The following is a 24482-nucleotide window of genomic DNA, read 5'->3' as shown; positions in this document are numbered from 1 at the left end:
AAAGCATTCTGTTGTTGCTAACTAAGCTTTTCGTAGACGCCGAAGAGCCGATAGATATGCAAACATCATGTAAAATTAGTGGAACTATTCAAGTAAAGATTAGTACATTTCAATAATTTTGGTCACAATCCCATGAGGATAACCTTGTGCCCTTGTATTTGTCCTATACTGACGAAATTCGGCACCATACTCTTGAAGATATGTAGAATGTTGATAACTACTTGAAATTTGATTATTTCTCAAAATTATTTAATGTGTCCTAATTTTTTTTTTGACACGCAGTTTAAGCAATTGTACATGCTGTTTGGATATCAGTACTTTGTGGTCTACTACGAGCTGAGATACAGGACGATGCTTTTTGTGAAAACTCTATACGAAAGCACCTGTAAATATATTACCTGAAAAAAATATAGCAGCTAACTCAAAAGCCAATGACATATTTAAAATCTACATAAAGACTCTATGAACGGTAGTATTTTCAAATCACATGTACAAATATATAAATGAAGTTGTTTCTAGGAGCATTTCCCCTTCATAAGTGGCTGTCAATGTATTCCACCCAAGTGTTAGAAAATGACTTCAGGCCGACCGCAGGGAGTTTAGAAATAGCACACCCAGGCGTCTGCCTACAAAGCCTCATTTCCTGCTTGCATTCCTTCGTACTTTCTTGCGTTCGGTTGTATGTAACGGTTCCCATCCCTTAAAATTGAGCGCGCAAAACTTAAAACACCATATTAGAAAATGAATTTTTAGCCAGTAAAGGAATTGCATGCAAATGAGTGCTAGCAATTGTACTGTGACAATAAAAAATATTTGTTTCTCACATTAATACAACCGGTCATATAGAATAAATTATGGGGTTTTGCTTGCCAAAACCACTTTCTGATTATGAGGCATGCCGTAGTGGAGGATTCCGAAAATCTTGACCACCTGGGGTTCTTTAACGTGCACCTAAATCTAAGTACACGGGTGTTTTCGCATTTCACCGGTCATATAGAATGCACCATCACAAATTCGGAAATCAGTGCACAAAGTATCTTGCTGATTGTCACATTAGTTCCAGAAACAAAATCTTTTCATGTTTATGTTTCTTAGTTTAATTCATTTCCCTCTAGTACAGGGGTGCTGGCCTAGAGTCCTAAATGTAGGTGACTAACCCAGGCCTGGAAACCAATATCTAAACCTGAAATAAACACATTCATCCTGCCACCACATATTGGTGCTATGTCATGTGAAGACATGTGTATCTATGGACATATAGCCCCTAAAGTTATCTTTACATGATTTGTAGCATTACTGTTGCACTAATAAATTCTGAAATTCTGAAAATTAGGAAACATATTTGCCAGTCAAAGCACTGCTGTCAACCTTTGTGTTGGAGAAATGCATATTCACAAGGTGCAACACAACCAATGTGTGCATGAAACCTATGACGCCTTGGGCATTCGTCGGTGGGGCAAACCTACTTGCCACGCTGATGAATGTGAAGAGTACCATACGTTTCATGTTGTTTCATGTCTGAAACCTTGTGTGGCAGGCACAATTATATCATTGCAGTGAAAGGAAGTCACATTATTACCAGACATATTTAGAAATAGTTTGTTACTGTTTTATTTTTTGTGCTCCTATATTCTTGGCTTTTTTTAAAAATGAAGGACGCTTGAAATAAGTACTCTGTTTTGCTCTTATCCTGACATAGTAGTTCTGCGGAAACAAACAAGGTGGAGAGAAGTAATTAATAAAGGGAAAATTAGATATCCACCCGTTCGCACCATTTGCTACAAATGAAACCCATACGGGTTGCTCGAAAGGGAAGCCTCAGAGTTGGAAGAAAAATTCGACCTGGTCCACGACTCGAACCCGGGACCACCGGTGGTGTCCACGACTCGAACCCGGGACCACCGGTGGTCTCGGGACATAGCCAGAACAGGGTGCTGGCTATGTTCGGCAGGGGCAGTAGCTACCAGGTTGTACCTGCAATAAACTTGCAAACATGTTCTTAGTCATACTGTGTTGCAATTTAAAAGAAAAATGCAGCAGTTGTCTGCATAACATGGCTACTAATACAAGTAAAGGTAAACAGTCAGATCGTACAACAGAACTATACCCGCAAAAAAACGAAACGGCAGTTATGTTTCTGAAAATGCAAGCAAAGACAGAAAATAAGAAAATGTGCAACGGAGCTGTGCATGGAAATTCGGTTGGAACTGAGCTCATGCCATCAAGTGATCTGCTAGTCAACTGTAAGCCTGCCATCTTAACATTTCATTGTATATGTTATTTAACCAGCATTACTTTAAGGTGCATTAATCCAAGTTCAACATCCCTTGACATAAATAAATCACCAAGCTAATTCAATTAGGAATTCATAAGGCCGTTAATGCAACAAAGTGCAGCCACCGTGGTCAAAAATAACAATGTGCTTCTCTACACCTTATTCTTGTCTTTCTGCCTGTTTCTTGCTCTAGCATTAGAATACATACCAACTTTCACATTCTTTACATTTCGCGCTACTAATTTTTATTCATAATGCATAATATTTCAGCAAGTGCAATAATGCTTCCTTTTAACGGTAAATATAGTGGTAGAAGAAGGAATGTCTCTGGAGTCAAGTTTCCACAAGAGGCATTGTCTCCATTTCCTTGTCGAAACATGGCGCCAGCAATGCTTCTTGTTGTACTACTCTTCATCATTTCAAGTCTCCATATTCCCATGTACATCAGCCCTTTCAACCTTGCCTCAATGAAATTGTAATAACACGGAGTTAGTAAACGTAGCTGCCGAGAAATTTGGGCTGGTGGGTAGAGTACGATAACTGCGCAGCGTTGAGACACGAACGAAGGAGGCTTGTGTGTGTTGTCTCCTCCAGCCATGTCTCCGTCTTTGTGCGATTACTCTCTCTATGTAAACGTATTACCCTTTACACAATAACAATACCATGAATAAAGGCAGAAATGAGGACAAAAAAACAGTAAAGAGCACCATACTGCTAAGGAGATATGCCAAAGTTCCTGCTACCATTTGTTTCACCCATAACACGCTGGATAAGATGGCTATTTCCTGTTACTGTTGCCTTTCCATGGGTACCTAAAATGCATTTCAACATTACAAAAATATGCAGGACGACAGCAGTAAAGGAGTACGTCACACAACACTGTTTCGCACAAGGAGGTAATCTCTTATACACGACAGACGAATTTTTTATTATTAAATTATTAAAACAGTACACCACAATTAACTATATTTCATTCCACGCTAGCGTAATTTCTTGGTAAAGAAAAACAGGTATTTCTGCATGGAAGCAGTAATATAACAAAGAGCCATCTACTTTTACAACAAGATATCCTACAGCAATTGACCCAACTTCAGCTGTACTTACTTTAAGTTATGTGCCCATTAGCCAAGGCGGGATCATCTTGGTTTCAAATGCAACTCACTGGGAGGAACGACTTTTCAATTAACTTACTTCTGCTTGCCAAGTATAAGCGCTAACATAAATATACGATTGAAAGGACCCTTTTTCCATCAAAGCCAACAAACAAAGTAGTAAATCCCGGTATAATATTACCAATTCACCACAGAACAGACTCAGGTTTTGTAAGTCTAGTAGGTTTCATTATATAAAGGTTGCAGCAAATTCATGCTTTTAAATAGTAACAACAGCGAAAATAAAGATTGCGAGAAAAGTATTCGATTGGTAGCCAATGTTTTTCTGACTTGCAGAAAAGTACACATTTATGTGTGTTGCTTCAGCGCTCAAATGGACACTAAAGGTTAATATTAATTCAACGTGGGCTGTTGAAATACCATACCAGAAACGTCGAAACGCTTGTTTCGTGCGAAGAAAAGACTTATTTTAAGAGAAAATACGTTCTGAAGCGTCCGGGTACCTCTAGAGCAGTTCAAATCGCCCGCCCTCCAATCGAGGAGTGGTGACGTCATGGTCTCATAGTGACGTTGCGCCGTCGGTGAGTAGAACGGCGCCGGCAGACGGCGCTACGGCTTTTCTGCGCAAAACACAAACGCGCGGCCATAAACAGAGCCAAGACAGAGCCGACACCATCGCGAAAGCGGAACTATAGTGGCTAGCGGAAGGCAAAGCGCGCAACGATCAGCTGGTTCTTTATTTTATGACGGCAACTTCGGCGCTCTTTGCAATGGATGACCCTGACAACGACACATTGGCTCGCGACGCTGGGCTCGACTTCAGCGATTTAGGTACTAATGAACGTGACCTGCCGCTGAGGGCTCGCGCTGCTGGCGTGCCGGCGTCGTTGCGTACTACTACGAGGGCGACCTGCACTCCACACGACTTCCCTACTGCTCTGCAAAGCTATTTCAGCCCGCTGCACGTGCTTTGATCGACCCGCGGTGGTGGCGCCCTTCAGAGAACCTGCGAGGACGACAGCACTAACCGACAATGAACTTCCTTCAGAGAACTGCGGACTGCGGCGGCGTTAATCCACCATGCGGCTCGTTCGGAGAATCGGTGACGGCAGCAGGGCGGGCCACGTTTGGCGCCCAACGTATTGTTCGTTGATTTGCCGAGTCTTCATGGTCTCTCTCGGCAGCAAGAAGAGCGTCCCTAACAAAAGCGTGCTTTGCGGTACGTGGGCCCCAGGATTCGTCACAGTCTGCTGACACTCGTGGCGACTACAGGAGAAAGGCAGCTCTGGAATTTAGAGGCGCAAGACAATGGCAATCGGCAGCCGCGCTGCGGGGGTCAGCTCGGGGAACCGACGCGCCTTTCAAGACTCAAGATAATGGACAACCGGCGGGTCGACTGCGTTGACGTTTGACGCTGCGAATCGGCGGTGAACTGCCGTTTTTTCCTCACCTAGGGATCAAGGGAGCACGGAGTGTTTATAAGCGGCTGTTTGTCGCTCCTAGAGGGTGCTTGTCGTCGTGCTCTGTACTCGTCTGTGTGCTCGTGAGCTGTGTGCTCGTGCTCGAGAAGCAATGTGTTTGGAGCTTCGTGCTCGCATGTTGTATGCTGCGTCTATCGTGCTCCATTTGGCATCCACGCTCGACTGTCGAATGTATCTCATTTAAAATGTAAATACTGTAAATATACCCTGTACGCCTAGTTCCTGCCAAGTTCCTCCCTACGACCTCCAACCTTTACAAATGGTGGCAGCGGCGAGATCGCCCGACAACTCTAATAGCGTTGAACTCGTAATCCTCTGGACGAAGGCGCAGCGAGCACACTACGTGATTTTTCGGCTCTTTGCCAGCGCGCTGTGGCAGAGGTACGGCACTTAACCACTTCGAAAGGAGAGGTTCACTCGATGGCACACATTGTTAAGTAACGTTGGATTCGCCGCTGCAACTGCCCTTGGCCATGTTCCGCGGGCCGTTCGCGCATCCCACGACATCACATGGACGTGGCATTCTCGCTGCTTGTTAAAAATGGAAGTTTCGCGAGCCAGCAGGACCACCGCAGCACGACGCGATAACGAAACGACTGAAACTCTAAAGCGCGCACGGTGCAAAATCGAGCGCGCTTTGTCATCGTCATCGGGCTAATACCGGAATGTCACTGGAGAGTCTCAAATCGCGTCATGCATTTACATCAATTTCTCGGTTACTAAAGCTCTGCTCGCGATTATATTGACGCCTTAGACGTTCTAGAGCATTGCTTTATCACTTTAACTTGACTTCATAGTAACCTTTGGTGTTCCTTTAAAGCGCTGTGCCTCTTATATTTGTGCATGCAGCCGCTACACCGCTACAAAAATTTACGTGGTGCCACATCGCCCGACACTCCACACAGCATTGTAGTGCTTAAAATTATTCTTGCTAATATACCTCAAGCGTAGTCAAGTGTTCGACGAAAACTCATCTGGCGAGGAAACATAATGGTGCCAAAAAACGTGCACTGGCCAAGAAGAAAATAAAAATACAGAACCAACGTTTCGGGCCCCGTACGGGTCCCTTGATCACAATGAAGATGTAAGCATGGGCGCGCGGCTATTTATGGGTGAAATGGCGCAGCGTTCGGGTGTATATCTTGGGAAGATTACCCCGCGTCCTGTTTATCGTGTGTCTAGTTGATTGGATGTAAAATGATTCTAAAAGCAAACGGGCAGATAAGTGTTTTTCTTGTGTGATGATGGCTGCCGAGTCCCAGTAAATGATGTGTCCGGTTAGGTCGTGATGTTCCGCCAAGGCGTTCGCGGCTGTGTGGCTCTTGGCGACGTCATTCATGTTTTGTTTCAAGCGCCGTTTAATATTTCCGCTCTCGGCGATGTACGACACATCACACTCCTTGCAAGGTATCTTGTATATCACTCCCGTGTATTCCGTGTGTTGCAAAGGGTCTTTTGCGCGTACCAGCTGTTGGCCAATTTTTCGGGAAGGCACCTGGGCGATTTGAACACCGTAGCGCTTAAATATTCGTGCAAGGGCTTCGCTTGATCCCACTGTGTAGGGTACCGCCGCGCTCTTCACGGTTTCTTTCGCCATGTCACGGCGGGGCTTCGCTGCTTTGCGCTCCTGGGTTCTGAGCAGTTTTCGAGGGTAACCATCGTTCAACAGGTCCATATTCACAACCTGTAGCTCTTGCCTACGTTTCGTGGGGCTGGAGCAGTCACGGAATTCCCGGGAGAAGGGTGCTGCTGCAACGGATCGCTTTTGCCCAATTGGGTGCGCCGATACGAAGCGAGGCGCCGTAACCTGAGCGTTCGCTTCAGACGTGCTGCGCATCGGCTCCGCCAATTCTCGGCCGGGGCACGGATAACTTCACGGTACGCCACCAAATTTGCTACCATCTGATAAAGCAAGTCACCCGGCGCACGTGGACACCGATTTCAACCAGGTGGGCCGGTTTTCGGCACTTTTAGAGCAGTTTTTCACCCCGCCACGTGGGCGACGCCGTCCAGCCTGACGGCGACGCCGATGCCCGGCGGCGTGAAGACTGCTTCCCGAGGCAATATGGCCGTCTCTACGCTAACCCAGCGTGGCTACGACCCGGACGCGATGTCCTGGACGACGGTTCCGACGACTGATGAGCCCAATTCTGCGATTCCTTCGAATATTCGAAGCCAAGCTCTCCTCAACACGGCCGCTCGCCGCTTGCAAGAGAAAGCCAAGATGGTGGCGCCCGCCGCCGCCCCGGCGTCCGGCAACCCAGCCGGCAAGACGCAGCCTCCTGCCTCGCACGCTGCGGGATGCAAAGGCAAGGTCTTCACGAAGTGGAAGCCTCGCCCGCTACTAAAACCGAACCCGGATGACTACGTGATCGTTGTAAAGCCACGTGAGCATATTTCCTTGCACGAAGCCTTCTCCGAGAATCGCTACGGGACCGCTTTCACGGCTTACCTCGGGTCTGAGCGGGCAGAGACCGCATCGATTCTCCCTTCGAGAGAACAAAATTTGATTGTGATCCATACCCCGGACCTCGAGACGGCAGACCGAGTGATCGGGAATTTTTCTGTCAACACCGAACGCGGAGCGGTCCCGCTCCACGGATACCTACGGCAAGATGGCGGAGACGTTTGCCACGGTGTCATCGTGGTGTGCAACTCGGACACGACGGAGACACTTCAGCAAAAGGTGCGTTGGAGAGCAGGCACCATTGTTGAAGTGAGAAAATTTGGCACATCGAACAAAGCGCGTGTTACCTTCGCCGGAAAGGACAAACCGCGTTTTGTTCACTATGACAACATGGTGGTACCCGTCCAGCCCTACTACCGTACAATCCCGGCCTGCGGCAAGTGCGGTGCTGTCGGCCATAGGATGGACGCATGCCCAAACCTGAGACAGGACACTTGCGGTCTGTGCGGGCAACAGATTCCACTCGTAGAGGGGGTGCGGGCCCCTCACGAATGCGTGCCCAAGTGTTCAGTGTACGGTGGCGGACACGCCACGAACTCCCGCGAGTGCACTGCAAAGTTCCGCAACTCCAAGATAGCCGCCCAAAAGGGCGGCAAGACCAAAACGGCGGTCAAGAAAAAACACCGCCATCTTGAGCTTCCCGGTAGGTCGACGCACCGGGACGTCACCAAGACCGGCAAGCTAGCGACCCCTGCCGGAGAAGCCGGGAGGCAATCTACGGCGCCACCACACGGCGTGGCTGGGGCCTGGGCCGACGCCGTCAAAAAAGGAAAACAGGTGAGCGGCGCGGGCAGGGCTGCTTCCTCCTCCCCTCCCTCTACTCCTCCTGCGGCGCTCAGCGCCGAACAAAACATGATCGCGGCTCTCCAGGCGCAAAATGAGATGCTGCTAAAGAAAATTACAGCACTCGAAGCAAAATTGACGCAACCCCACCCTACCCCCGCATTAGAAGTAATGGAAAGCGAGACAGAAGCGCCGGCGGAGGCACCTAGCGCGGTAGCCGCTCTCGAGGCCCGGATCAACGCCCTCGAGGCCCGTATGGACAGCCGGATTTGCGCTCTTGAAACCCAAATCTCCGCGGCCATGAATGCCGCGATTGCCAAATTGACAGAGATGATTCCCTCTTTCATAACTCAACAAATCGCGCAAACCTCTCGCACCACCCGGCGAGCCGGCCCAATTAAAGACGTGTCCGGCCGGTACCCCAAAATGTTTCGACGACAACTCGATTTCGATGACGAAGACAGTTGCTCACTCTCCGGAATGGAGGATGCTCCCCTTCCCGTGAGTGCTGGCGATGGAACATCGTCTTCGCAACCCCCTACCAATCTTACCGATCATGGCGGGCACCCCTAAATTCCGGAAATTCCCCCGATCCAAATTGGCCATCCCCATCCTAATTACCCAGTGGAACTGTCGAGGTTTCAAGGCCCACGCTAAGCGGGCCAACCTACGATTTTTCCTCACAACATTCGAGCACCTTCCTGCTGTGGTAGCCCTCCAGGAGCCAGGGAGCGGCGCCACACTTACAAATTACACCACGTTTCAGCAGGACCCCCTCTCCTGTATCTGCGTGCATAAAAATTACACGGCCAACTTCGTTGACCTTGACCTCAAAACAATTCTCGTACGTGATGGTGACCCTCCTTCCGCTACGAAAACAGGACCCACCACTACACGTTCTCAACATTTATTGTTCCCCTAAGTTAGCCAACATCACTTTCGCAGACCTTTTTAGCCGCGCCTTAAAGGCTGCGGGCAGGGATCCCCTGGTGATCGTGGGTGATTTCAACGCCCCCAGCACACTTTGGGGATACGCGCGTGAAGAGAAACGTGGACGTAAGCTGGCGGAACTTATGTCCACGCTGGGCCTCACTCTCCACACCGACCCTGCCCACCCAACTCGCGTGGGTAACTCCGTGACCCGGGACACGTGTCCGGACCTTACCCTCACCAAAAACATTCAATATGTAGACTGGGTCAACACCGAAGAAACCCTCGGTAGCGACCACTGCATACTCAATACAACAATTCGCACCCATCCATTGGCAAGACCTTTCGCACAGGCAAAATTGCCCGACTGGACCAAATTCCGACAAACATACACCAACTCGACCCCCATTCAGGAGCAAGGGTACCACGTCTGGTCCCAGCAATTGGTTTCCACCCTTCGCTCCACGGAAACTCAAATTCAACTCTCTGAGGCGACCCCGGAGGTGGAAAACCACCTCCTTCACCTCTGGGAGGCCCGGCACAGCCTTGTCCGCCGATGGCGCCGGCAAAAACACAATCGGAAACTCAAAATTCGCATCGCTGAGCTCACCCAACGAGCGGCAGAGTACGCGGCCCAGCTCGCTGACTCTAAGTGGGTGGACCGATGCAATACCGTCGCGCGACAAATGTCCAGCCGGAGTACGTGGCGCCTCTTCCGCGCCCTAATCGACCCCACCCAAACTCGAGCAGAAACACAGAAACATCTCCAACGAGCCATTCACTGCTTCGATGGAGACACTTCAAAATTGGCATGCAAACTCCGAGATCAATACCTCTGTAGTCAGCAGGACCCCCGAGGGCCCGCGTACTCGTATGCAGGTTCCGAGAACGCGGAGGTGGACCAACCGTTCCAGCTGCACGACCTGAAGGCGGGCCTAGCAAAAATGAAGCGAGGAACGGCACCGGGACGGGATAAAATTACAGTCAAATTACTTGCCAACCTTCCCGACTCTGCCTACTCCACACTCCTCGCTTACATGAACTCCATTTGGATCGGGGAAACACCCCTCCATATTGATTGGAAGACCGCTCTGGTCACCTTCATTCCCAAAGCTGGTAAACCCATCAACATAGACAGCCTCCGCCCCATATCCCTTACTTCTTGTGTGGGAAAATTAATGGAGACGATGGTGCGCTACAGGCTGTCTGAGTTTCTGGAGAACAAAAATGTTTTCGCAGACACCATGTTCGGATTTCGCCCACACCGGTCCGCACAGGATGTCTTGCTTCAACTTGACCGAGAAATTCTGGACCCGACCGAATATCCCCTAAGTGATAAAGTAGTACTCGCTTTGGATTTGAAGGGGGCCTTCGACAACGTGACCCACGAAATTATTCTAACACATCTTTCCCAAACAGATTGCGGCCGAAACACCTTTAACCACATTAGGCAATTTCTCACTGACCGACAATCATACATTCGGATTCAGGACAGCGAACACGGCCCATACCAATTAGGCACGCGAGAGACCCCGCAGGGAGCGGTCCTCTCGCCCCTCCTATTCAATTTGGCGATGATGAGACTTCCCGCTCAGCTGGCGAGGATGGACGGCATCCAGCACGCGCTGTATGCCGACGACATCACCATCTGGGCTAAACACGGCTCGGTAGGAGAAATGGAGGCCAACCTGCAGCAAGCGGCGGACATCGTAGACAACTATGCCCGTCGATGCGGCCTTCAGTGCTCCCCGTCCAAATCTGAATTTGTGCACATACGCCCCTCACCAAAGTGCACCACCAAAATCGACCTCTCCCTTAACAGTGGACCCATACCCGAACACAGCGAGATCCGAGTACTGGGGCTCTCTATTCACAAAAATCGCAAAGCTGACACAACATTGGCCAAATTGCGTAAGGTGGGGGACCAGGTGGGCCGGATGGTCCGCCGAGTTTCGAACAAGCGCGGGGGGTTACGATGCAAAGACGCCTTCCGGCTGGCGCATGCATTTGTAACCAGTCGAGTCCTTTACTCGGCTCCATACCTCCACCTACGCAAACTTGACGAGAATGCACTCGAAGTCATTCTCCGTAAAATCTACAAGCGTGCCCTCGACCTCCCGGCCAGTACCTCTAACCTGCGCCTCCTGGGCCTGGGGATGGTGAACACCTTTAAAGAGCTGCGAGAGGCACACTTGATGAACCAATACACGAGACTCTCTAAAACGCCGTCGGGTCGCCGCCTCCTTGCCCGACTACACATCCATCATTCAATACATACGGAAGAGCACGTACATATCCCATCACAGTGGAGGTATGCCCTGCACGTGCGCCCTCTTCCGGTCAACATGACACAAGAGGACCATAGTGGCAGACGCCTCGCGCGGGCGGAAGCCTCGGCTCGCCACTACGGACACAAACACGGAGTCTTCTACGTGGACGCCTCCGGCCCGTACCATGGGGGTTGGTACACGGCCGCAGTCGTCCACCAAAACACAGCAGTAAACAGACTCACTTTCCGTGCACACAACGTTACACACGCGGAGGTGGTTGCCATCGCGCTAGCCGCCGCAGATCAACACTCGCGGGTCATCATCACCGACTCGAGGGGTGCTTGCCGCAATATTGAGCAGGGGCACATACCGTACCTCGCCTACAAAATTTTGCAAAACAGCGACTATCTCGGTGCCTCCTCGCACCGTACGATTATCTGGACTCCCGCTCACACGGGCCTCGAAGGAAACGAGACGGCCGATGCCGTCGCCCGCGCGCTCACTTTCCGGGCATCACCTTCGTCCCCCACCGATCCGGACCCCGAGCCCAATCCCGCCTATACTTTCAAAGAGATCGTTCAGCTCTACCAATCTGGCCATGCCATCTATCCCAATCCCTGTAAGGGCCTCACAAAGGCGGAGGAGCGCATTCTCCTTCGCCTTTATACCAAAACTCTGCTGTGCCCGGCAGCCTTAAAATATTTTGACCCCGCTTGCACGGGGGAGTGCCCGCACTGTGGGGAAAAGTCCTCAGACATTTTTCACATGGTATGGGCATGTCAAAAAACCCCAAATCTAACCCCCCTACCCAACCCTTCCCGGGAGGACTGGGAGGCAGCCCTGCTCGGCTGCTCTGACCTGACGGCCCAACGGGCCTTGGTCGAGCGGGCCCGGGTGGCGGCCGACGCCAATGGGCTCCCATAAGGGGGAGCCCACCTAGTGTTGATGCAAAACCTATCTAAATAAATGTTTTTCAGACAGATACGAAGCTCAGGTGCTTTCCCATGTGCGTTTCCCGTGCTTTCTGTAGACACTAGTTCTCAATCCGCTTGAAGTCCTCTCTATGAGGACAGCCAGGAAGGGAATTCGCCCATTGTTTTCCTCTTCAGCCCTGAACTTCATACTCGGCTTGAAGGAATTTAAGTGCTCCAGGAAATGAGTTGCGTTCTGGCGAGGGATAATGCAGAAGCAGTCGTCCACGTATCTTATAAATAGCTTTGGTCACGTCCCAAATGAAGCTAAGGCGGCACTTTCCAGATCCTCTAGAGCACTGTTAAGCAAAGAAACAGTGAAGAGCGCGGCGGTACCCTACACGATGGGAACAAGCGAAGCCCTTGCACGAATTTTAACGCGACAGCGTTAAGGAGCTCGTGTCGCAGAAAAGCCGGTGTCGTCGGTGTCGGCGTCCGCGGCGTTGGCCGTGAGAGAAAAATCCCGGGAGGCAATTCATAAATAAAAACAACTGGCAACAATGGCTGCGTGGGAATCGAACCAGGGTCTCCAGAGTGTGAGGCGGAGACGCTACCACTCAGCCACGAGTTCGATGCTTCAAAGCGGTACAAAAGCGCCTCTAGTGAATGCGGTGTTGTCTTAGAAACGTGCCGTAGAAAGTTATACTGCGGTGTCTATCGATAATTATGAGCATGTAACTTACAGAAGTTGCAGTTACACGAGTAGCGAAGTACGTTTCCGCTACATTTCTTCTGCGCTTTCCGCACACCCAGAGCCATCTTGCGGCAAACATAGAAGCCCCCTTCCTCTCAATGTACGGCGCTGCCCCGACAGGTGGCGCGCCACGCGCGCATTGGGGCTGTGCGGGGACCGGTGCGAGGCGCGTCACGGCCCCGACTCCCTCTCCCCTGACGACGCTTCGCCGTGCTCTCTGACGGGTTGCAGAATCAAGCGTCCTTCCTTTCTTTAGATCACTATCTATATATCTCTCTGCCCGTGCCGATCACGACGTTTGGCTGGCGTAGATCGTTTCCCCCTCCGAGACACCGAGTTCTTTGGTTCGTTCCGCTTGCTCAGGCGCACGTTTCGTTGCCGCGCCGAACGCTGCGTTGCTCGACGCTCACCGCGTGATTGGTGGGTGCAAAGTCCGATGCGGGGCGCCTCGTAAGTGATCGCTGCGCCGTAGCGCATTGTCTTACACCCCTTGGCGGGTCGACGGGAACGCTGTCGCGTTTCACTCTTGAAGGCGAAGCTTAAGCGTCCTCCAATTTTTTAAGGGCTACGGTGTTTAAATCGCCCACGTGCCTTCCCGAAAAATTGGCCAACAGCTGGTATGCGCAAAAGACCCCTTGCAACACACGGACTACCCGGGTGTGATATACAAGATACCTTGCAAGGAGTGTGACGTGTCATACATCGGCGAGAGCGGAAATATTAAACGGCGCTTGAAACAACGTCGCCAAGGACCACACAAATGACGTCGCCAAGGGCCACACAGCCGCGAACGCCCTGGCGGAACATCACGACCTAACCGGACACATCATTTACTGGGACTCGGCAGCCATCATCGCAAAAGAAAAACACTTATCTGCCCGTTTGCTTTTAGAATAATTTTACATCCAATCAACCAGACACACAATAAACAGGACGCGGGGTAATCTTCCCGAGATATACACCCGAACGCTGCGCCACTTCACCCATAGATAGCCGCGCGCCCATGCTTACATCTTCATTGTGATCAAGGGAACCGTAAGGGGCCCGTAATGTCGGTTCTTTATTTTTTTTAATTCTTGGCGAACGCACGTTTTTTTGCACCACTATACCTCAAGCGCTAGGGAATCTTCAAAATACACAAGCTGTCTAAAACGTTTTAGACGACCAGTCATCAGCAGCGACTGTCGCACTGGTGCTACTATTTTCTCTTCACTTCAAGGTAACTGGATTTTTCATGCGACAGGCCACTCGTCACTGGGATCGCTAAGAACTGTGTTTCTCCTGGCAGTGCACGATTTTTATAATTTCAGATGCTTTCCTGAGGCCTTCGTTTGGCAGTAGTATATTCGCATGGGATCTGCGCGCATGCCGGCAAAACGTTTGTGAACTGCCAAGAGAAACGTCGCGATAAATGTGGCCGAACCGGAAAGGCTGAGTACGCGCCGTTTGTAAACTCGAACAAAAGCTGATATGCTCACCTGAGACGTTAAGAGAAAAATGGCACAGGTCACTCCTCGCTGGTAGGTTTTTGTGTAAATCTGGCCGTCTACGTTAGCATCTCGCACGTCGCAATGAAAGGCGTAGTGCAAAACGCAACACTTCGGGTGCTTGTCACGGTATGGCTAGCTTCACTTACTCGATGTCGGCAAATGCGAAATCGGCGACACGCTGCTGCTGGCGGTCGTCATCGCAATCACATAGCACGGAAAGAATTTCCCACCGTAACTTGCAGTAACGTCCGGTTGCAGTCGCACGTAGCGCTTTCCGAACCATTCAAGAACCACAATGTGCTCGCGCATGCTACCAGACAAGTGCAAGCAGGCGCTATGCTTTTGATGGTCTCGGCTTTGGATCATTTTGGACCCGCATTACGCTTGGCCTAGTTTCAGCTCTCATTCCTCGCGTTGAAAAATAATTGTTTCGCTCACTGATAATATTGCGCCACGTAAATAATGTTTACGAATGAAAGAGCCATGAATTTAAACATGCCTCTTGAGATACCCGCTACGTTCATTTAACAGACGCGAAATTTGCTCGTCCGATTCTGGTTGCGTCTGCAATGTCTACCGTTGGGCTTCGAAGTGTGCTCGAAGTGTGATAAAGATGCGGCGTATTTGCGCTTAATTCGCTTAAAAATGTAACGGTACGGCTGCATTCGATCTCTTTCGAGTTCACTTTGCACTGATGTAAGGTAGAACTATAAAGGTGCCCATGTTAAAAAATAATGTAGCGTACATGAAGCAGCCAGAACTCCTGTATTTCCTCGACAAGTTCTTGCGTTTGTGTATGCGGGCTGTTCTGATTGGGGGCTCAATCCCATCGCTCGTGACCCGTTGTCAAGATTGGAGTCGGGCATGAATTAGAAGGTAGCTGGCCCATGCCGTCGTCCAACTTATCCACGCTGAGGACGTTGATGAAGGGAAGGACTGCTTCTCATAGATAAAGCCCCTCCATCCACGCGCCACCGCCGCTTTCTTAAGTAGCGACAACCGCCTTTTCCCCTCACACCAAATCCGCTTCCGGCATTTCCGCTTCCGGCATTTCCGGTTTTGGCATGTCCGGTTTTAAGATTTCCGGTTCCGGCGTTTACGCTTCCTGGAGTTGCGCTGCGAGAATTTCCACTGTGATTGCAGACGATGGTGAGACGCCCGTGCTTAGCAACCGGTGCTAATTTGAGTAGCTCGCTCTAGCCATTCCACCAAGCGTCATTCGTGTGCATCTACGTGCTTGTTTGCGTACGCTGCGCCCGCACGCTTTGCCTGTCGTCCCCTTTCTCTGACAAAGTGCGGAGAGCCATGGGCTGGGGCACAACACACGAACATAATTCGCCGTACACATCTGCTCGCGTCACAACACTAACACAATTCGCCGTACACCTTTGCACGCGTTACAACACGCGCGCACGCACCAAGTCACCGCACACCTCCACTCATATCGCATAAGAAAAGCACACTTGTTTTCACCATGTCACTGAATGCCCTCCACGCAAATTTGAACTTGTTATATTTCATAGCTTTACGTCATTGCAGTTCTTCACGCAGTGCACGCACTTGGGACGTTCGTTACCTTCGATCTGCCGTACGAGACAAGTTCAACCTCAGAATCAACAGCATAAACTCTATGCGTCTGCCGTACAAATTGGCGTCGCGAACTCCTTCACTAAAGTCCCTCCATACGTGCTGGCTGGAGGGGATGTATGCTTCAAAACAAGAATTCAAAGGGGACAAGCTGTTGTATTCCGCTGAAGTAGTAGTTTGCGGTCGCTGTTTTCCAAATGCACGAAAAACGGGAGCGGTCTCCAAGCACCCAGGCACTACATTCCACTGTACGTTGTCTCTCGTGGCACAACTTGTCGCTGGTTGACGCGAAGCAGCGAACACGACCAGATCGCCGATTACAGTAGGCGGTGGTTCTTGGATGGAATCGCATTAACAGTTTCAACCGCAGCTGGTGCAATTAAAGCCTCTCCGTAGACGCGAAAGTAAACGCTAAAAAACCATAGGGTCACTTCCACTCGGAACAGGAAGCTGAAGCTACGTAAGTTCCGCTTGAAGCCGGAAGCTGAGGGGGTGAGTGGGAGAGGAGCGTGGAGGAGGAGGGCAGGTTGGCGGTACTTAACCTGGTCGGCGGTGACGCGTGGATGTAGGGGCTTTACTCATAGAGAACGAGGAATATGGGTTTATTTACAGTATCTACATCAGTCTAGCATGACTGATGCTTTCATCGGTCTAGCATGACTGATGCTTTCCGTCCCCTCTATTCCAAGGGGACGGAAACGTTCATCCAGTCACTGTCCAACACACACACACACACACACACACACACACACACACACACACACACACACACACACGCACGCACGCACGCACGCACGCACGCACGCACGCACGCACGCACGCACGCACGCACGCACGCACGCACGCACGCACGCACGCACGCACGCACGCACGCACGCACGCACGCACGCACACACACACACACACACACACACACACACACACACACACACACACACACACACACACACACACACACACACAGGTTCACGGTCCGAAACCGACATCACACGAATTTCGTAGAACTCGCAGCTGCCCCTCGCAGCACGACCGGGTAGCCATTGTCCTGCGTCTTGGTCGGCACGTGGGAAGCGGTCCCCGACGACGACGTTTACCCGGGGCATCCCCCCCGCTCATAGCCGATCAGATCCGCGTTGGTGGGTTCGGTAACAGGTCCGCCGAACGCATTCAGTCACAATGGCGATTTAGTGACGCCGTGGCTAGAGGTTTGCGGCGGCACTCTAGGAAACGTTGACGCCCGTTGTCGCAACTGGCTGGCAACAGTTGCACCTCATCAGGCCGTTTTTAACAGCGCCTCCATGGACCGGAAAGTCTCGACTGTCGAGCTCTGATAACCGCTGTGCAGGAAGAGAACGGCTGGTGGCCAGGGGGTGATGTGTTGGCTCGCAGTAACCACTTGTGTAAGGATGTCACCGCCCCAAAACATCCAACAAGGACAGGCTACTGCAAAATGAACCCCACAACGTGGCTCTGCGCCGAGATGACGAACCTTGGCTCTCACTTTAGACCCGCTATGCTTCAAAGAAAACATAAGTGCAGAAACAAAAAATGTTGCATTTTGCTATGCCAATTTTTGAAGCAATTTCGTGCTGACAAATTCAGCAATCCTGGAGGGAATCCTGCTAAATGAGAGGGGACCTCCTTGGCTTAACAAGATTAACACTAGTAACCCTAAAATTTTGGCGGGACCCTCAAACGCAGAATTCAAAGTAGCCTGCTCAAACCATCCGCATTGCTATGCAACTTTCCCTTTTTATATCGAACGGAGAAGTTGTACTCTTGGAGATTGAGGCTCCATTGGAGCAAGCGGCTATTTTTGTGTGACATTTGATTGATCCACGTCAGAGGACAGTGGTCGGTCTCGAAGATGAACTTCGCTCCGTACAAGTAACACGACAACTTCTGGGCGGCCCAAACTAAATAAGCGCATTCATTCTCTGAAGCGCTGTAGGGTTCCTCTCTTAGATTTAGTTTACGGCTGGCATAGAGGATACGATGCTCCTCGTTCTCGTCGCCGACCTGACTAAGTACCACGCCCACACCTCTGTCGCTTGCGTCGCATTGAACTATGAATTCCTTTGTGTAGTCTGGTGCGCGAAGCACAGGACGAGAAACTAATAGCTTTTTCAAACTTTGCAAATCGTTCTCTTTGTCCTTATCCCAGTGTACGCTACTCGGTGCTCCCTTTCGGAGGGCGTCCGTTAATGGACTTGCCATTTGCGAGTAATTCGGAATGTACCGTTGATAGTGTGACGTCAGCCTGCAGATAAAACACGAGCGCACTTCTTTGGCTGTCATCCCGCACTTATCACAAAAGTCATGTGACTAGCGCTTCTGTATATATTGCACATCATCGGAATAAACGGGGTATTCCCTTTATCACCGCCCTACGATGCGTTTCTGACATGGTGTCAGAAGTGGGATGGGCCGCTCCCGAAATAGACCGTCGGGGGCGTATGCAGTCCGACAGAGCGGAGCAGTAGCTTGCAAGTGGTGCAAGTCTTCACGGAAGGCACGGCAGCAACGAGCGTCCAGCAACGAGCAACAATGGCTGGGATAAAGCCTCCGCAGCCATTTGATTTCCACAACGCAGCAGACTGGCCCTCTTGGATTGAGGAATTCGAAGACTACAGCTTCGCATCCGGTCTCAGCGAGAAAAAGGAAGAAATTCAAGTATGAACCCTTCTTTACACAATGGGCCGGAAGGCAAGAGAGATTCTTCGCTCGTTAGCGGTAAAAGACTAAGACCTGAAGACTTTCAAGGTCTTAAAGGCAAAGTTTGAAGCCTATTTCGTTCACACGAAGAACACAGTGTATGAGAGCGCCCGTTTTAACAGACGTCGTCAACAGCCAGGGGAAACTGTAGAAGAATTTGCAACCGACCTCCACAAGTTAGCAGAGCGATGCGACTTCGATAACATGAAGGACCGTTTAATAAGGGATCGCTTTGTAGTTGGCCTTCTAGACTAAGCGCTGTCGGAAGAGCTTCAAATGGACCCTAAGCTAACATTGGCCACCGCACTAGCAAGGGCCCGAACAAGCGAAACGATAAAGCAGCAGCAAGCAGACTTGAAACAGCAGGAAGGTACGAGCGCCGAAACATATGTTGCAGCGGTAAAGAACAAGAAAACAGAACAGAAGAGAGAATGGAATGCTACACTTGCGCGTCGCAAAAAGACCGCTTCTGTAAAAAGCTGCACTTATTGCGCAGGTCCGATGCACCCGCGAACTAGTTGCCCAGCGAAGCAGCAAAAATGCTCTTACTGCCAGAAGCTAGGGCATTTCGAAAAGCCTTGTCGAATTAAAAACAGAGAAAGAAAACTTGATGGGGTAACGGCACCGGGCTGCCCAGATAACGGCTGCCCAGACAACGAGCGCCAATTCCTCGGCACAGTTACACCGCGACAAAGCAAGTTGTCTGCGCACTTCGTGGCGGTACAGATAAACGGCCATGAAGTAAAAATGAAAGTCGATACTGGAGCAGAAGTCACGGTCGTGGGGGAAAATTTCGCAGGAATGCCAAGCTATCTTGAGAAAGCAGGAAATCTAAGGGGACCAAGTGACGCAAGCATTGACACGTGCGGAAAGTTTCAAGCCGAAATCGCACGGAAGGACAGTCGCTGCGAGCAGACAGTGTATGTCGTAAAAAACTTGCACATGCTTTTAGTAGGGCTGCCTGCAATAAATGCCCTTGGGGTAGTTCGATTTTTAGACGAACTAGGAACGTCCGACGAGGTCGCGAGACAGTACCCAGGGCTATTTCAAGGAATCGGATCTATAGCAGGAGAGCACACGATACGGTTGGCAGAAAATGCAATCCCCTACGCAGTGTCAACACCGCGCAGGATTCCTATCCCGATGAAGCAAGCGGTTAAGGAGGAACTTGATAGGCTTGAGCGGGAAGGCATGATTGGGAAGGTCGAGGATCCGACGGAATAATGTGCGCCAATTGTGCCGGTTTTGAAGCCATCCGGCTCAGTCAGGATTTGCGTCGACCTCACTCAACTAAATAACTTCGTAAGAAGAGAGCGCCTCCAATTGCCAACCGTAGAGCAGATCATGGGAAGCTTTCAGGAAGCCTCTGTGTTCTCGAAACTAGACGCAAGCTCAGGATTTTACCAAATCCAACTTGCGGAGTCGTGCCAAACACTCACCACTTTCATAACACCATACGGCAGGTACTGCTATCGCAGACTACCGTTTGGTGTAACCTCGGCACCAGAAGTTTTTCAGAGGAAGTTCACGCAAGTCTTGGAAGGATTAGACGGTGTTTTGAACTACATGGACGATATTCTTGTGTTCGGCGCAAATAAGTCAGAGCACGACTCTCGCTTACACAAGGTGCTCGGAAGACTACAGCGGGAAGGAGTAACGCTGAACAAAGAAAAATGCTGTTTTTCAGTGCAAGAAGTATCCTTCCTTGGCATGATCTTTGGCGCTGGTGGCGTGCGGCCGCATCCTGAAAAAGTGCGGGCCATCACAGAATTTCTGAGGCCGCAGAACGTAACGGGAAGTTCGCTCTCTTCTAGGAATGATGAACCATCTTGCTAGGTTTCTTCCAGATGCAGCGTCTATGAGCGCGCCTCTACGCAGCCTTCTGTGCAAGGACAATGAGTGGTCGTGGGGACCGCTACAGGAACAAGCGTTTTGCAAAATCAAGGAAACCATCAGCTCGGACAGGTGCCTCGCCATGTACCACCCTCTCTACGAGACAATAGTCTCGGCTGATGCTTCATCGTATGGTCTTGGTGCTATATTATTTCAGATCCAACCATCCGGGGAACGACGACCGGTTGCTTATGCCTCGAAATCGCTGACAAAGACGGAACAAAAATATTCTCAAATAGAGGAGGCGTTAGCTCTGATGTGGGCAGCTGAACGTTTCGACGAATTTTTAAGAGGTATGAAATTTTTTTTCGAAACAGATCACAAGCCTCTACTTCCGTTGCTCGGTCGTGATCCTCTGGACGCTATGCCGCCTCGCATCCAAAGATTCAGAATGCGTTTGATGAGGTACTGCTTCACACTAACGCACGTTCCCGGCAAAAGCATTGCGACAGCCGACACCTTATCAAGAGTACGAGCGAACGCTACTAACCAAACTCTAGGCGCCTTGACAGACTCAGACGTATCTGCTTTCGTCGATGGAATCGTTCAGGGCCTACCGGCTACAGAAAGCATGCTTAATCTCATACGAGCTGAGCAACAAAAAGACCAGGAATGCTTGTCATTGCTGAAAGCCTGCCACCACGGGTGGCCAAGAAAAGAAAGGCTCCCAGACGTTTTGAGGCAATTTTGGCCCGTCCGTGCTAACATTTCAGTTTGCAAGAACCTGTTGCTGAAAGATGCTCGCATTATTGTTCCGCGAAGTCTGCGGAAGGAAATGATCGAACGACTACACGAAGGGCACCAAGGTATCGTTCGCTGCAGAGCAAAAGCAAAGGAATCTGTTTGGTGGCCGGGGCTCAGCAAAGAGATAGTAAAAGCTGTAGCTGATTGCCATGTGTCTGCGAGTGAACGTGTTCAGTTCGCGGAACCAATGATTCCCTCGGAAACGACAGAGCTACCATGGCAAAAAGTCGGCGTGGACTTATTTGAACTAAAACGCGCCGTGTATCTTGTTGTTGTGGATTATCATTCCAGATATCCAGAGCTGGCCTTGCTGAAAGGCGATACGTCATCAGAAGCGGTTATCAGCCATCTGAAGAGCATCTTCGCCAGGCACGGCATCCCAAACACCCTGGTATCCGATAACGGACCACAATTTGTCTCGTTTGCTTTCAAGCATTTTTCAAGCGTGTACGGGTTCAAGCACGTCACAACTAGCCCGCTCTTCCCGCAAGCCAACGGCGAAGCTGAGCGCATGGTAAGAACGATAAAGCTACTTTTGAAGAAAGCGGAGGACCCCTACATTTCTTTGCTGAACTACCGGAGCTCGCCGGGTCCCACAGGTTACAGTCCAGCACAACTTTTGATGAGCCGTCGATTGCGCTCAAGAATACCTTGCGTTCAATCTCTGCTAAAACCCTGTGTCGTTAGCTCTTCGTGGCAGAAAATGGATGAGGAATACAGAAACAGGCAGAAAAGATACTTTGACAAGCGTCATGCTGCCAGGTCTTTGCCCAGACTTTCTGCAGGAAATCGAGTGTGGCTGAAAGACAAGGGTGCTCCCGGAACTATCCTGCGGCCGTCCCAAACGCCACGGTCCTACTGGATGGGGACCGACAAAGGCGCCGTTCGCTGGAACAGACGCCATCTCCTCCTACTGCCAGAGACGGGAAACGATGACAGTGTTCCATCGGTGGTTCAACGGGATCACCACCAAGAAGAGATCGACGTAACACCGAAGCCACAAGTTCCCGAACTGCCCGCCAAATTACTGGCTACAACGCCAGTGAAGTATGCCGGTGTGCAGCAGCCGTCGGATGGTCACGCCAGCGAAACCACCGGACATCGCAGAACCACCCGCTGCGGTCGCATAATCAAGACGCCGAAACGACTTGGAGTTAAATGATTAACTATGAACTGTGTTGTTGAGTTATTGTGAATGTACTTAGCTTGCAAAAAGGGAAAGATGTGACGTCAGCCTGCAGATAAAACACGAGCACACTTCTTTGGCTGTCATCCCGCACTCATCACAAAAGTCATGTGACTAGCGCTTCTGTATATATTGCACATCATCGGAATAAGCGGGGTATTCCCTTTATCACCGCCCTACGATGCGTGTCTGACAGATAGTACCCCACAAGTCCCCAAAATGAACGAAGGTATATTTTCGTGCGCGGCTGAGAAAATTCTCCAATCGTAGCTATTTTCTGCTCGGCCGGCCGTCTCATGCCCTGGCCGACAACATGGTCCAGATAAGTAACCTGCGAACAACGAAACCTACACTTTTTCGCTTTCATCGTTAAGCCGGCTTCCCTCAACCGTGAGAACACCTGTTTGAGGTGCGATACGTGTTGTTCCGAGCTGTCCAAAAATATTGCTACATCATCAAGATATGGCAAGGCGAACTCCTGCAAGTCTTTCAGGACAATATCTATTAACTTAGAGAAGCTAATCGGCGCGTTCTTCAGCCCGAAGCTGAGTGCGAGAGGGCGAAAAGTGCCCACAGGTGAGATGAATGCGGCATAGCGGCTGGCACTTTCTGAAAGGGCCACTTGCCAGTACCCCCGCACGAGATCTATAGTGGAAATGTATTTAGCAGCGCTAACTCTTTCAATTCGTTCCTCAATGTTGGGTATAGGGTACAGCTGATCCCTAGTGATGGCATTTAACTTCCTGTAGTCAACACACGAACGAGGGTCCTGATTAGGGGTTTCTACCAGTATTAGCGGTGACGTGTAGTCACTCTCAGCGGGCTCAATAACTCCCAACGCTAGCATACGCTGTATCTCTGCCTCCATAATTTCTCTCTGTCTTGGAGACACGCAGTAAGGTTTTGATCTTACGGGTTCGGTCGATGTCAGCTCTATTTCATGCGTTATTAGTTCGGTTCAACCCGGCCGATCGCTGAATTTGTCGAGATATTCCCCTAACACCTCTTTTAGCTCATCTAGCTGCTCGGGTCTTAGAGCGTGCGAGCTTACCGAATGTTTTACTACTTCTCCTAGGCCGATTTCAGAGTTGGAGGTCGCTCTACACTCCTTAAACTTGGTACTAGTGCCATCCTGCTCTTTGATGGTATAGTTAACGACTCCGCTCCGCTCTACATACGGCTTCATCAAATTGCAGTGATATATCCTCACCTCCTTCCTGCGACCGGGCATTTTCAGAGCATAGTTAGTATTTGAAAGTTCGTGCAACACTTTAACGGGCCCGTCCCAGTGAACTTCAAGCTTGTTCTTTCTTGAAGGTTTGAGGATCATTACCTGGTCTCCGGCGTTAAACGTACGAAGCCTCGCTTTCTTGTCGTAATAGAATTTGGCGTTCTCTTGCGTCTCTCCCATGTTCTTTTCGACTAGTTCTTGGGTTGCGCTTAGCCGTTTCAGGAAATGTAGCACGTATTCAACCACTGTTCGACTCTCCCCTCTTTCCTCTCAAATCTCTCTTAACATTCTCAGTGGAAAACGGAGTGTCCTCCCATACACTAGTTCTGCTGGCGAGAGCCCTGTCGCTTGACGTGGAACCGTTCGGAAAGCAAACAAAGTTGCCGGCAGACAGTTCTCCCAGTCCTTGTGCTCGTAACAGAGCGCACGCAAAACTCGCTTAAGCACTGGATGCCACCTCTCTACACTGTTTGACTGAGGGTGATAGACGGAACTGTGTATTAACTTTACCCCGCACTTTTGCAAGAATGTGGAAGTCAGCGCGCTTGTGAATACTGACCCTTGATCCGCCTGAATTTTGGCTGGAAACCCAACTCGTGCAAACACTGTCAAAAGCGCGTCTTCTACTTCGGTGGAGCTGAGCTTTTTCAGAG

General features: G+C 50.3%; 1 protein-coding gene and 1 pseudogene across 1 annotated transcript; both read left to right on the top strand.

The window, feature by feature from the left end:
• Window positions 1-11393: 11393 nt before the first annotated feature.
• On the top strand, window positions 11394-12242 carry LOC126534828 (uncharacterized). Its single transcript, XM_050182059.1, has one exon. It carries the CDS (start codon window positions 11394-11396, stop codon window positions 12240-12242), a length of 849 nt encoding a protein of 282 aa, XP_050038016.1.
• Window positions 12243-18446: 6204 nt separating this feature from the next.
• Window positions 18447-21069, top strand: LOC140219580 (uncharacterized; annotated as a pseudogene).
• The last annotated feature ends 3413 nt before the right edge of the window (window positions 21070-24482 follow it).

Source organism: Dermacentor andersoni, chromosome 7 (assembly GCF_023375885.2).
Source record: "Dermacentor andersoni chromosome 7, qqDerAnde1_hic_scaffold, whole genome shotgun sequence".
In the NCBI taxonomy this organism is placed as follows: domain Eukaryota; kingdom Metazoa; phylum Arthropoda; class Arachnida; order Ixodida; family Ixodidae; genus Dermacentor; species Dermacentor andersoni.
Note: the sequence above shows the minus strand (reverse complement) of the source record. Positions and strands in the feature narration are given on the sequence as shown.